The 15,606-nt window shown below is 35.8% G+C and overlaps 2 protein-coding genes across 2 annotated transcripts; one reads left to right on the top strand and one right to left on the bottom strand.

Annotated features, from left to right (window-relative positions):
• Nucleotides 1–3,934: 3,934 nt before the first annotated feature.
• On the bottom strand, nt 3,935–12,053 carry Prp8 (pre-mRNA processing factor 8). The gene is made up of 5 exons (XM_040710269.2): nt 11,997–12,053; nt 11,346–11,938; nt 10,465–11,285; nt 9,330–10,203; nt 3,935–9,264 (listed from the first exon to the last, which is right to left on the bottom strand). Exons 2-5 carry the CDS (start codon nt 11,616–11,618, stop codon nt 4,108–4,110), a joined length of 7,125 nt encoding a protein of 2,374 aa, XP_040566203.1. The 5' UTR covers nt 11,619–11,938; nt 11,997–12,053; the 3' UTR covers nt 3,935–4,107.
• Nucleotides 12,054–12,345: 292 nt separating this feature from the next.
• On the top strand, nt 12,346–15,135 carry LOC121116056 (peptidyl-prolyl cis-trans isomerase G). The gene is given in 4 exon segments (XM_040710268.2): nt 12,346–12,677; nt 13,547–14,418; nt 14,420–14,596; nt 14,643–15,135. Coding segments are annotated over 4 exon segments (1,647 nt in total). The 5' UTR covers nt 12,346–12,442; the 3' UTR covers nt 15,006–15,135.
• The last annotated feature ends 471 nt before the right edge of the window (nt 15,136–15,606 follow it).

Here is a 15,606-nt window from a genome sequence, read left to right as displayed (position 1 = left end):
AATCACAATGGGCTTTTTGGAATTAAGTTGCAAAAATAAGCAATGCCATTTGTGCAAAAATCCTTTCCTTAATGGCATGGCAAGAACCCCATATAATCAACGTTTTAATTTTTTATCTGGTATGTCAATCAAACAAAAGCTTGACTTCGTTGGAGAAATTTTTAATAACGAACTCAAAATGTCTTTTACTGAGGAAATGGAACGGAAAATAATTTTAAAATTAATTACGGTGCGTAGAAGACAAATTGGCCCAAGGGATTCCTAGTTCAACTTTATAAGAGGAATGACCAACAAGTCGAATCGACTTATACAAATTGATGATAACGTCAAAATTCAATACGTCGGAAAAAATAAATTGAAAGAGGGATTCATTCAGAGAAAAGGCTGACATTTACGAGATTTTTGGGGCTATGTCTATCAATTTGTTAGAATTTTCAACATATTGGTTCCGATACAGGGTAATAACAAACACACATACTATGGGGAATATTCATGGAAGTACACCTGAAGATAGGGTTTGCTTCTTTTGTAAATCTGGAAGAGAAACCGCAAATCATTATTTGTCTTAATGCTGTGCCATAGAAAAAATACAGAGATAGAATAATGCAAATTGTATACGAAAAATGTAGAATAATTTTAAGAACTAGCCATTTTGTTTCTCTTTATATTGGCCCCTACCAAAACAAAATCAACTATTTTATTTTAAAAGTTTTTATGGTTTTTTATAAATTTAAATGAACAAAAAACCCCTTGCCGCTTGACATGCTAAAATATGTAGAAACCATCAGATTGATTTGTTAACTTTGGAGGTGTTTTAACTTGTTTTTTTTTCATTATTATGCATTTTGAAAACAATTTATACCAAAGATAGGCAATAATGCATACTTCAGAAGGAGAAGTTAACGCCACGACTACCGATTAAATAATGAATAAAAAAGAAGAAAGAATACACGCAACAGGCGTTTTTTTTCTTCTTTTCTAGTTTTTAAAGGTAGTTTTTGCATTGCAAACTACTCCAGTCTTTCTATCAGCTATCATTAGTGATGAAAATTGTGTGTACTTTGGTCATATATATAAAAAAAGAAACCAAAAGTCAACATGGTAATCCTAACAAATTTGAAGAATGTTTTGGAGAAGAGCAGCTTACCTGCCATGCCGTTTCATTAAATCCGCTACAAACAGCTGTGAAGATGGGGGATGAGGAAATAAACAAGGATATTGTCAAGAATTAGGATAAGGACTTAGAATTATAACTCTGTAACGAATCCTCAAGTTTACTCTCCCTCTTTTATGAGCACACACGAATGTTCAATAAGGTTTTGAATGTAGTAGAAAAAGAAGTTGAACAGAAGCTGAAGAAAATAAAATTCGTTCTTCACATTACTAATTCTTAAAAAGGGGGCCAGCTACAAAATACACACGATTAACATCTCTAGCTACCCTATTATCAATGTAGCAATTTTGATTTTTTATTATTTTCATTCCACTGAATTATATTATACGGATATTATATTCCGAATAATTCTCTTTAAGATATACTCGAAACAATTATAAATCACTGGATTAGCTAAAGGGATTTAAAGGCAATAAAAAGAGGAATATTTTTTTTTTGCAACATCATTACACATCAAGAACTCTTATTTTATGGCCACCCAACTTTCACCATCTTTTGTTACACAATTATATGGAATAAATTACCCATTTTAGATGGAGTACAATACATATTTTTTTATCGGTTATTTCTCTTTCTTTCGATTCTACGAGTATTATTAGACTAATTTCAGAAATAAAGAATGATAATTTAACAATGAACAAAATTGATGTATGTTTATGGTAGTGTTTCTTATTTCCTGGGAAATTGACGTCTTGCAGAATCCCGGAAATATCTTAGATTTTGGGATCCCATTAGTTAATAATAAATACTGTGAAATTTAAGTATTTATTTTTATAAATTAAGTAGAAAAAATGAATTTTAAGCTAGTCTTACCAACATATTCTCATCTTCTTTGTAAAAAAAAAAAACACATCCAATCCCCAATAATAAAAAAGAAAATAGTAAGTGATACAAAAGGTTAATTTTTGGTTGAGCTGTATAATTGTGAAATATACAATCCAATCCGGGGGCTGATAGTCTACTCGAGCATAGCCAGAGTATATACATATTTTTTTCTATTAAAAAAATATTAGTACTGATGTTAAATCGTGTGTATAATGGGCATGTTTTAAAAAAAAAATCAACATGGCGACCATGAAAATTCGTCCTCCCTTGCTACAGCTACAAGTAGTTGAGGGGCGAAGGGGATTAATATATGTCTTTTAAGAAGACAGGCGAATGTTCAATCAGGTTTTGAATATAACTGAATCTAGTTAAGAAAGGAAGTTCACTACTCAGGAATGAAAGAATAATGGCAATTGCTTGGAAAAGAAAATTCTTTTTTCTGATTACCAATTTAAAAAAAAAGTTGGCCAGCTAAAAATACATACGCTTTACATCACTGGATATTAGACATCTGAATCGTCACATCTAATAATACTGCTTCAAAAAGACATATTATATTGAAAATACAATACTGTTGAACTTATGGAACGGCTTACATACCTCATAATGTGTATTTTTTTAGTTGATTCCTACACTATATTTCCTTTTTATAAGTATCAAACCTACATTATAAGATGCACTTGTATATATCAATATATACAACCCTTCAACATAAAACATAGTGTGGAACAATTTTGGTACTTTTGGACAAATTATCGATCGTCAATTTCTATAAAAAAAAAAAACCCTAATTAACCCTTTGGGTGTGTCGCAAATTGCTCTTAAAGTAGCACAAATTGATCTGCACAATAAAAGAATAAGAAGTAGAATTGACTTTATTGGAAAGTTGCCAATATAAGTCACATAAATCAAATACAGGCTTTAAACTATAACTCAAATTCTTGTGTATCTCAACTTGTGACATAATTTTGAATACATGGCCTAGAGCTGACTCAAATATGTCCATGAGATTTGGATTTCATGCATAAATGAAGTAAAAAATTGATTTGGATTTTCTTGATTTTTTGTTCAAGATTGTTTCTCTCTCGAGGCACCACAAAATACGTATTTTAGAGAATGTCTGAGGGTATAAAAGTTAATAGGAACGTATATATACTGTAACATTTGTAAACATAAATTGTTAAAACTTTACCCCGAGTGATACTTTGCTTAATATATATTCAAATTTTAATTTAATTAGTTATATAAAAGAAACAGTAGAACCGGAGGCCGGAGTAATTAAGTGTCGGCTAAAAGACAAATTTTGCTTTAATAATATACAAGATAACTCTCCAAAAAATACGCAGTGTTACTCTACGTTTTTCATGAGTACATTCACACGTAACTACTCAATACTTATAATAATTCATATGCAAATGCATATGAATTTTTATATAAATCGAGGAAGTCTGTAGATTTCCTTATATAAATATATAAGAAAAAACAACAACAAAAAATAAACAGAAGCAGTGCTACATACTTGATATTACAAGCACATGCATATAATGTTTCATTATTGCGACCACATTGTATCTTCTTATATCAAAATTATGTACATGATGGATATCGGGAACCACTTTTTACAGTGCACCCTGCAAACTCGTTCGATTCTAAATACACACCTGTAATATTTCATTAATACAACTACATCGTTATTTCTTAAATCACAATAGGCTTATGATATACATCAGAGAGCAGTATATAGTGCACCCTATCACTGTTTTTCATAAAGTAAGACAAACTTTGCTTTATTAATGTATAATAAGCTTACAGTATGAAATAATTTCCTGTAGGTGTACAACGCAATAAAACGGAATCGCGTGAGAAAAATCCTAGTATATGGAGATGTTGTTTTCTTTAAAAAATATATATAATTAACAATTGAGCCAACCAAAATTTTCCAATATTACTAAAATATTTATTTAAGTCTCAATTACAATAATACGTTATATGGTTTATACATTAAGTATTTATCAAACAGAAAGAAAGAAATAAAGGTTTAAAAATATATTCATATTTTCCAAAACAATCATGTAAAAAAAAATCGGTATAAATCAACACATACTAAACTATGCCAACATATCTTCTCTGTCTGCACCGTTCCAATCTACTCCCTCTTCGAAGGATGCAAAGTTCATAAAATGAGATGGCCGGTGAACTTCATGATAGAACTCTTTTGGATTTGCAAGACTAAGTTCGTATTTCATAGAAGGCTCGTGTCGAACGCCCATAAAGTTATAATTCCAGGAGCCATGAGATGGCACCATAAAGAAACCAAGGAAACGATCGGATAACAGCATTTGAACCTTTTCATAATGACTCGGTAAATAACCCTTAGGATTGTTTCCTTTGTCAGTATTATTTTTACCCCATTCAAACCCACTCGGTGTTAATTTGTAAGCAGTTAGAGAGCATGATCCAGGGGTGAATGAGCAAGTAATGACAATTGTCTTTTCACCATCCCAAGAAGTGTGCTCACTCATAACACGAGAATGAGTAGATATATCTTGTGGTGATAATTGCGGCAATTCGTTAGGCTGGGTGTGAATCCATCCTAATGGCTCAAGTTCCTTCAAATACTCATGCTGAGGAAGCATAGAGGGTAAATGCACGGTCTGATGGGTACCCCATTGAGGAGCAAGAACCAAGCATCGAATTTCTTTGACTTGAGGATTATCGGGAGGGGATATTCCGTATAGATATGCACTAATCTGAGTTCTCAAATCAGAAATCATTACAAATTTCTTCAAGACATTCTTCGGTAGAATATAAGTATAACCCGTTTCCTTGATATCGTCTGATGATACATAGATATGATTTGTTCTCAGATGAAGATTTGTCGCAGAGATTGCTCTCACTCTCCATTCTGTCTTGGAACTAAACGTATTTGTCTCGTAATTCGAAGTGGTAGAAGTTATAATTTCATCTCCGTGTTTGTTAACTGTACGAGTTGTGGTAGCAGTGAGTTGTGACTGCTCCTTTGTTTGTTTCTCAATTTCAGCGATTTGTTGACGCTGTGCCGAGGGTGCAGAAATCTCCATACCCAAAATAATATCACGGATTTCGGATTGAGTAAGACTAGCTACGTTAACATTATTTTTCTTTCCGTAATCAGCGAGAATTAAGTCCTTCAATGCAACTTCTACTTTGATCCATTCATCATCTGAAAGAGATGGCCAGATGTGGTGAGCTTCAGTAATAGTGGTTTTATCAGGTTTAATGATAATCTTGGTTCTATCGTTATTTACATGGAGGGCTCGAAGTATTAATATAAGACGAGAGAATGCAGTATAAGAAGATATGGTTCTAAGCCAATCATCATACAGATTAAAAAGTACCATTTGGGGTTCAGTAGCCTTAAGAATCAAATCACCAAATTTTTCTACTTTAAGACAGGCTTGGAATGGCAATTGCAATTCAGAGCCTTTAATGACAATGTTAGGGAAATCCAATAAATGGACCTCCAAAGGATCCAACATTCCCTTACGCGTGACAATGATTTGTTTTGGTTGTTCCTCGACGGGTAGAGATCGAATCAATGCAGCAACTTCTTCTGCAGTTTTCCACTTGGCGAGCTGACCTAAACGCTTTTGACCAGCCCATACGGAAGTATGAATGATTTTTAAGTATAGTTGCCCTGTTCTAGGATTAAAAATAAAGATAGCGCCATTAATAGGTTTAGTTGTGAGATTGCCTTCAAATGTTTTGTGAATTGTGACACGATATACATTGGTATCGTCAACAAACCAAATAATTTGATTAGAGAATAGTTCACCATAATTTTGCGAAGAAAGGTAAGGCTCAGTTGGTTCGGATGAGTAGAGCTGAAGACCTTTTCTAATACGCTCTCTCAACACATATAAGGCAGGATTAGCCTTCATAATTTTAGCCATTGCCTGTTGTATTAGAGGTTTACAACCTGGGAACCAATTTCCAAAAGCAGAGTGTAAATTATAAGCCAAATCAATAGAGATCAATACTCCAGTAGGTGAGGGATATATTGACATGTTATCTGTAGTGTAATCCAAGAATTTGGCTCGAGCGTATCGCTCAACATCATGAGAATCGTAGTCTCCCCAACGTAATTGCACATCAAGCCAAAACTTTTGAGTCGTCGTGGAATCCATTGTATCTTTTGTATCCGCCAATAAAGAAGGCTTAGAAACATTCCATTTATATGCAGCAAATAATAATATATCTGCACATGAGGAATTCATTTTGTATGACTTACGAGGGTGAATGGTTTCCTTTTGAACTGTTTCAATTTCAAGTGCATCCAATTCCTGATCAAAAACCTGACACAGATCCATAACGACAGACTCATGTACTTTTTGCCATAAATGAGCCCTGAAAATTTGAATCAAGGATATCTTCAATGTAGGAATTTTGCCGTGCATAAAAATGCCAGTTAAATCCAATTGTACTTGGAAACCAACGTAGACATTAGCTCTGTTTATAGTGGGAGACCACCAGAGAGTAAATCGACGATTTGGAATTTGATTCAAACCAGATCTTTGTGCATTGGTAAGTTTCTTGTACTTCATTGATTCCTCAAATCCTGACGCTTTTTCCCAGAAAAGACCTTCCCATGTAGGGAAATAAGTTCCCTTGAAAAGTGTATGCTCCAAAATACCTTCAACACCTCCAAGAGCTTGAATCATATCCGTACGATAGTTGTTTAAATTCCATAGTTTACCATCATGCCGTTGATGAGTCCACCAAAAAGGATTTTGTTTAAGAACCTGATATGCCTTAAACTCAGTCCTTACTCTCCATCCTTTATCATAAGCTAGAGTATGTCGATCTTTTTGGAACAAGGTACTAATACGTGGAATACCACGATCCCAAGAGTCCTCAAGATCCTCCAGCGTTATTTTTCTATTCTGAGCTGCAGCTTCCTGTCGTTTTAATGCATATTCTGCCCAAACTCTCTGAGAATCTATGAACTCAGCCTCCCAAGGTTGTATATAACGATACAAATTAGGAATAAGTTGATCCTCTTCGTGGCTCATACCTGAACGGAAATGCGTGATTCCAACATCAGTTTGTTTTGACCATCTCAAATCTGACTGAGGAATAAGAACGTGACCCATGGACAACATTCCTAAGCCACCCAATTCCTTAGGCGTATAAAACACAACAGGAGGAAACCTTGAGGGCATTTTAGAGTTGAGACCAATTTTGATACGAGTTTGAATCTTGTTTTCACATTTGACGAGCAAGTCTAATAACTCTTGTGTATTCACAACTGCCTCTCTGAAATAAGTCATCAATCCAATTAAAGCAGTATTCCATTTATTAACAATTTTGGTAAATGTAGTAGAACCAGATGCCATGAGGATTTGTCGTACACGGTTGTGAAATTTAGCCATTGCATCATTATCAACTCGAAGGAAACATTGGGCCGTCCTTTCTTTCGTGACCTCGTTTTGAAGATTCCACACACCATCACGATGAGTAAATTCTTCATGAGATGTCCGAATCTTGGGTAAAATTCGACATTCAAAGCCTGACATTGAGAACAACAAATTAGGATTGTCCTTTGAGTATACGGAGACAAACGAAGATTCCCATTCAATCGTAGTTACACTTCGAGGGAGACGATTCTTGATATCCCAAAATACAGCACGCCCAAGATTTACGTCGTGTTTCATTAATCTCATTCTTGAGTCTCTGGGCCAACATTTTTTGTTATTATATCCAACTATGTTTTCATTGTTGGGATCCGGATGTTCTGTTAAATATCTCTGAATTAAATCCCGAGCCTCCTCTGATGAAAAGCGGAAGAACATGTGAATTTTGTCGACATATCTAGAAAATAGCCTAATTGGATGAGAAGACTCAGTTTCAATATTTTGAAATGTGAGAAATTCGTTTGGCATTTTAGGAGGTCCAGCCATTTCTGCTGCACGATTAAGACCTAATATCAATAAATCATTGACAAGACCAAAATATTGTACAACAAAGGAGGCAAATTGAAGACCTCGGATAATACCATAGGAGTTGGTGTGATTCATATCCTTATAATTAACAACTACGTTATTTTTAGCCGTCATGTAGTCAGCAATGTTGTGATCCACAATTAAACGAAGAAGTCGATTGAGAAGAGTCAAATCAATTTTTTCATAAAGTTTCTCGAGTTTGCATTCCATCATAACGTTACACTCACCATCCGCAGACTCCCAAACATCTTGAAGATTATTGATGCCTTGACACCATTTGTAGGTAAGCAATGGAGGTGGCTCGGTGTCAGCGGGTTTGATCCACGGTGGGAATAGTCTTCGTTTATCGGATTCATACCAAAGATATTGATCTAAATATGCATCCGTGATCTTTTCCAGTGGTTCAACATCATATACAGGAATTAAATGAGAATACAAGTCCATAAATTCAATCCCCACTTCCTTAAAGGCTCTTTGCGTTAACAAATGACGCTTAATACGAGATAATGCTTCATGCGGATTGTCATAGGCCTGTTCTATAAGACCCAACTCCTCTCTTTGACTTTGGTTAAGTCTTGACTTGACCGAATAAGCTTCTTTCAATTGCTCCAATGCAAGGATAAGAAGTTTTGTGTCGTGTTTATAAGAAAGAGGAGGAAAGGGTATTGGAGCAAATGCCCGAGACTCGAGCCAATGAACAGTAGTTGTATATATCGCAACGGCTTCCTCGGGAGAAATGTAAGGACCATCCTTCAAATAATTATGTTGCCGTTCTTGTTCTGCTTTCAAGTAAAGCCTAGTAAGACGACCAAGATTTTTTTTACATACTGTCTTGTCAACTGTCGCTCCACGGCGTATACGTTCTCTATTATAATGTGCCGTATTTGTCCACCAATCAGCCTTCATTTTAATGTATCTTAAGATCATATTTTCAATAGGGGTAGGTAGGCCTGGTACTTTCCAAGGAATGTTAGCCTTCCAGCATCTCCATGCTTCAGATAAATGTTGAAGAATGGTTCTTGCTTTATTTTGCTTAATTCCTTCAGGCATCATATCAATGATGTCGTGCATGACCGAGGCACGAAGTTCGAGATCAAAGTGAGACTCTACTCTTTGTTTTGTAACAGTTTTAGCAACTCCCTTGGAATGACGACCTTCAAATTGACGAGAAAGTAAATTTCCTAACCATCTCTCAAGAAGAGGCGTGACACCTCTCATGAAGAATAGCCATACTCTCCATCCAGGAGCCCAAAAACCACATCCAGGTCCTTTACCTACAGGTCCCTAACAAGGACAAAAATATTGAAATACATCAATCAATTAAAAAATAAAAGGGGAAATAAACTTACAGTATTGAAACGATAATATATAACATGCTTCAAGTCCTTGCACATCCGAATTTGCTTCATTAGCTTATATTTGTACCGATACATTCCCGTCAGTTGACCAACGTGAGCAAAAATATATTGAATACCATCAGAAAGTTGAAAAGCATCCACATTATTGAGTCGATATTGCACATGAGCGTCAACAATCAATTTGGTCAATCGAAGAATCTCACGACACAAATGGAAAGCATTTCCAAATCTCGATTTTTTACGCTCCTTAGTGGTAAGAGTTTTAACTGGCTTAAGATTAAAATTATAATCTAAATGAAGATAATTCAAGTTCTTTCGATGAATTAAAAGATTGAGCATGTTGTATCCTTGTCGACAGACTTGTAACCCAACTTCAACCCAATCTAAACTTGTTGATTGGAAAAATTTGGTAGCTTTAAATGAACGGAACAAATTTCTCTTCTTTTGAGGCTTTGGGGGTCGATGGTGAAGTGCATTTAAAACATAGTACTTGAGTAGTTTTTGATAGCTTACACGTACTTTAACGGGTTGGCCAGGAGGGCAATGCTCTCGATACCAATTTTTGACTAAAGGAATATCAAGAGCACGGCGAGTTCTACCAGATCGAGTATCAAAGGGTCTTGGGGCCCAAAGTAGTGAGACACCGTTAGCAGTATTATCACTGTATAGAGGGCAATCTAAGAGAAAAGGTTGACACTCTTCCGGGATCTCAAATTCTTCATCATCCTCGGGGAGCAAGCTTTCAAGCTTATTTTGATTAGAAATAGAATGTCTATGAGAAATGGGATTGATGAGAGGATCAAAATAAAATGCAGGTAGATCCGGATCTTCGGTTTTGATGAATACAACATTGGGTGTATGGTACCTTAAGTATAAATAAAAGAGATACTTTGAATACATTTAAAATGAAACTATGACCAAAGAATATATATAAGTTTTGCAATGAATCAGTTAGTGCATATTTTTACTCCTCATTAATAATTATAACAGGAGTCTCGGACTCAACTAATTACTATCACTAAAGAGGAGCTGATCTACATGTTGATCCAGGTTCAATACCCCTGCGCGCAAATCATCATTAAAAATAAACAATATTCCCAAGTTATATAAAAGGGAGAACACTCACCAAGAGAGATGTACAAAATGGGGTAAGTTGTTGTATAGATATGGAAATGCAATCCTATACTCTGTTCGAATGGGTTGTCGAATGATGATTTTATTGATGTCATTGAACTCATTCCAGTCATCGTCCAACTGTGTAGGATCTTTGATAAGGGGCTCATATTTGGGACCACCCGGTATTGCAACATTAAGTGCCTTTGCCGTGAAAAAAGATTTAAGGTCAAATAAATAAAAATAATTATCATCCACGAGATCTGTGAGGAGTTGGTTGGCTATTCGATAAAGACATGCCATTTGAGGTAGTGTCAAGTTCCATTTCCGGTATGTGGATCCATTCACTCGAACACTATCAATGAGGGGTTGAGAGGATTCATAGAACCATTGGGAAATAGCTGCATCCTCGCCATTTTCATCTAAATCAATTCGGATCGCTTCCAAGGGCTCCACATCAAGGACATTGTCAGCATAGTCCAGCGGGGGTTCTTCATCGTCGAATGGAGGAAATCGCATCCGTTTGAAATGGCGGCGATCTCTTTTCTCTCGGCGCATCATAATCCACATGGAGCCCCATTGTGCACTGTAAACGGGCTCAATGACCCAGGGTATTTCATTGACAAAGGAAATGGCTCCCGTGATGTGATAGAGCACATCCACATCGCGGATTTGTTCCCAGGGCATGGGCATATTCTCCAGCAGTTTCAGAACGGCGTGTGGAATATATTTGAGCGCACCCAAATAGACGCGCTTGTCATGACGGAACTTGCGAGAACTCATATCCCCATGATCACGGATGATCTTACGGACATGTTCCGGAGGCATCTCTTCCTGCAATCACACATTAAAGCTCAACATAGACCCAGGGATGCCAAAGTAGTCCAGACTTACCTTTTGGGCGTCCGTGAACCCAAATTTCCTTTTCTCTGCATAGCGCTTGCATCGGAGTTGATGCCATTTCTTGGCCTTATCCTCCAGATTCTCTTTGGGAGGAGGCGGCGGGGGATGCTCCTGGCTCACGGGACCGGGCACGGATTGTTGTTGAGCTGCAGCGGCCTGAAAAGCAGCTCTTTGTGCCGCTTGTTGCTGCGCCATCATTGCAGCCCATGCTGGATGAGGAGGTCCAGGGTAAAACTGAAAGCCTGGAGGAGGGAGTCCAGCCATTGCGATTCCTTTAAAACTTTAATTTAATTCTTTATTAATATTGCTATTCTTGTAATCTTTCCTCTAGTAATAAAACTAGCAACACACTTCTTCTGTATAGGTAGTGTATGCGGCAGCTTGATCACCTCACTTCCCTATAGTAGGCTTCTTCCTTTTCTATTCGTGCAAATCATCACTATCTCTTATTCCATTGGTTGTGACGTCACATCAATTCTTCCCACTATATTTCTATTGCCGCATTTTCAGTCATATCATATACTCACACATCTTTTACGATGGAATGAGTCCCCAAAATGAAGTTAATTATGAATAAAATTGCACTTTTGGATGAATTGAACATATATTTAATACCAAATTAAGATTTAGGGATTGTCTTACCTTAAAAAGTGGGGACTTCAATACGGCTAAACCGCTGTTAGAGGCTACAAAAAAAAGTGGCTAGATTCTAGCGTCTCCCTAGCGATTACTTCTTTAAAAAGACGTTGTTCCATTTGGCGCATCACGCAACCTCTATTGTTTCATATAAAAAAAGGGGGGAAAAGGCCTAAAATCAATTGGTAGTTAGCCAATTCTTCCCAACTGTGGAATTATTATTCAATAATTGTTGGGAATGGTTTGCAGCTTAAAAAGAACGAATTCTAATTCAACCAATCAACGTTCTTATCATCGCTGATAAGAAGAAAAGAAGCAGAAAGCTCGACAGGTGACTACAAAATACATAGTATATTTTGTATAATAGGGAGGGATGGCCGTGATTAATGGTGATTCTGTTTAGTATATAACAACATCTCCTAGATCTAGGGAAGTTGCCGTTGGTTTTTAAAATGACGGAAAATGGGGATTCCAAGGAGCGTCCACGTACTTATTTCGACATAGACATTGGTGGGATTCGTGTGGGCCGGGTTGTGTTCGAACTCTTCACGGATATTGTTCCTCAAACTGCAGAAAACTTCCGTTCATTATGTGCTGGAGACTCAGGGATCGGAAAGGGATCCGGGAAACCACTTCATTATAGGGGATCTCTCTTTCATAGAGTCATTAAAGGCTTTATGATTCAAGGTGTTGCCGGCTTTTTATCTATTCTCTTATAGGGGGGATTATTTCATAATTGGCGAGCTGGTGTTTTAAATTTGAATTGAACTGGAATGATGAGGGGGATTTAGGGTTAACGTTTGGCTTTCCTTCATAATAGAGCAGCAGCATTCTTGATGCTCGTCATTCTGGGGGGTTAAACGACTAAGTTTTATAACAATTATAATAATATTAAGCAAAATAGTTAACTTTTGGGTGTCAAAATTAGGACTAACAAATAAAAGGACATCAACTTTACTGTTACTCCAAAGTGTAACCCTCTATTGCCTAGTTTTATGATATATCAGGCATAAAATGTATTTACAATCTTATTGGCGTATTGTACTTGAAAATTAACTGTTACAATGGAAAAAATAAGATTTATTATTATATTTATTATCTTCCTTTTCTTCTCCGTAATCGGTCCAAAAATTAATTAATTGTGCAAATCTAAACATTTCATAGGAATTTCTAGAACATATTAGTTTGATTATATTCAAATATCCGTGTTGATGATTTGCAGCAAGTAGTATTCTATGGTGATATTGAGTATTTTTGTATCCTTAAAGACATTGGATGAACTTTTATCACAATTTATTGGATTTTTGTCCATTTTATGAAGTAAAATGGAGAAATTTTAGCCCCCAAGATGATATTTCCTTCAATTATAGTACAATTTATGATGTCATTGAAAATGCGCCATGCATAAATGAATAACTTGTTGAAGAAAAGAATAACGTCAATTTATTATCTGGAGTTATTTATATGAGTTCCTGATATTTTAATTACTTTTATTATTTAGTGCAATTAACTTCTTATTTACACCGTCATTCATTACTAAAGTATTTATTTATTAGGTGGAGATTTTGTCAATGGTAATGGAACGGGTGGAGAGTCCATTTATGGTGGTATGTTCCCGGATGAAAATTTCACCCTCAAACATGATAAACCCTTTTTGTTGTCTATGGCAAATCGAGGTAAAAACACGAACGGATCCCAGTTCTTCGTGACAACAGGTCCTGCTCCTCATCTGGATTCTTTACATGTTGTCTTTGGGCAAGTACTCTCTGGAAAGGAGATAGTCAAAGAAATAGAGGAACTGGATACAGATAAAAAAGACAGACCTTTGCAGGATGCGCGCATTTCAAATTCTGGTGAGCTTGTTAGAAAGAGTAATGGATCAGAACAAAAGGTAAAGAAGAAGAAAAAGAATGTGTCTGAGACATCCGAAGATAGCTCATCATCCTCTTCATCTTCTTCCTCGGAGTCGGAGAGTGAGAAAAAGTCATCCTCAAAAACATCAAAAAAAAGTAAGAAATCAAAGAAAAAGAAGAAAAAATCATCTGATAAAAAAAAGGAAGAGGGGGAAATTGATGACGATGGGATCGAAAATCCTATGGTTCAAATAACAGAAATAGATCCTGATGAAATTCCGGATGTTCCCTCAAATAGATTTCTTGACCGCGAGCCTCCTAAAAAAGATAAGGAAGAGGATCGAAAACGTAGTGCTAAACATAAGTCATCGGATAGGGACAAAAAACGTTCATCCGATAACGATAGAAGACGTTCATCTGAAAGGGATTCTAAACGATCAAATGAAAGAGATCGAGGGAGTAGGCTCTCTGATACGGGACGATTTGACAAACATTCTTATTCTAGAAATGGGAAAAAAATTAAAGGTCGTGGTAGAATGATGTATAGGGCACGTAGCCGGAGTCGCTCAGTTACTCCCCCCTCATTGGAAAAACGAAGTCAGGAAAACAATCAGCTTGTCAGACTATGAGAAATTAAAAAAAGAAAAGGCTGCTCGAGAGTTAGAAATCGAAAGAAGAGCTGAAGAGCGTCGTAAAAGGCATATGGAGAGAGACAAAGCAGATGAGTTAAAGGCCGAAAAGGACAAACAAAAAGTAGAAAAAAAGAAGAAAAACTCTGATCATGACAACGAAAAAAAAGGAAAATGATCATAAAATAGACATAACTGATTTCGACCAATTAGATTTCGAGGCAGATGAAGATGATCAGCCAAAGTCGAAAGGTAATAATAATAATAACAACAATAAACGCTCTAAAAGACGACATCGAAGTCGTTCGGAAGACTCTTCTCCTTCGCCTATACGAAATAAAGGTGGAGTGAAAAATCGATCTCCTCGAAGCTCAGTTAGGGGAAGAAGGAAGAGTCATTCAGTTTCATCTCATCATTCCTCATCACCTTCGCCTGTAAGACATCGTAGGAGACGCTCTATATCATATTCTCCAAAGAGAGGAGGAAGAAGTCGAAAAAGTGTTTCACCTTATTCTAAAAGAAACAGGCGTTAATGATCCTTTCCCCCATTATTATTTGAGTTTCACTGTTCAAATGTTGTGTATTCAATGATATGAAAATCACTTCTCTCCTCTTCTTCTTCTTTTTTTTTTTTTATTAACTCCTACTTAAAAAAATTAAAAATGATAATTAATTATATACCTCCTTGTTAAAACGAGCTATATAATCCCTAAATAATAATGAACTTTTCTTTATTTGTTTGTTCCTGTGAAAAGAGCATCATAATTTTTTTTTCTAAAGAAGTAACTTTGAATGTTTGGGTCATTTTATTGTTTATGTAGAAATAAATATGGTATTGGTAATCATTATAGTTACTTCATTATTCAAATAATATATTTCCTGATCATGAATCAAGAGTATTGCATATTTTGCGTTTCTCCAATTATTATTATGAAAACGGATTTATCCGTTTTCCAAGAAAATATAATCTGCTCTTGCAAAAATGAGGTATTAAAAAATGTTCATACTGTTCCACATGTGTTATTAAGCAAATGGATGCATGCGAATGATAAAAATAAGTTTAGTTTTATTCAATTTAGTAATAATATACATAAATATCAAATGTTATGAAGGAGAGGGGAGAACGTTGTTTGA

Source organism: Lepeophtheirus salmonis, chromosome 4 (genome assembly GCF_016086655.4).
Source record: "Lepeophtheirus salmonis chromosome 4, UVic_Lsal_1.4, whole genome shotgun sequence".
Classification (NCBI taxonomy): domain Eukaryota; kingdom Metazoa; phylum Arthropoda; class Copepoda; order Siphonostomatoida; family Caligidae; genus Lepeophtheirus; species Lepeophtheirus salmonis.
The sequence above is the reverse complement of the archived record's forward strand: the minus strand, read 5'-3'. Positions and strand labels throughout refer to the sequence as shown.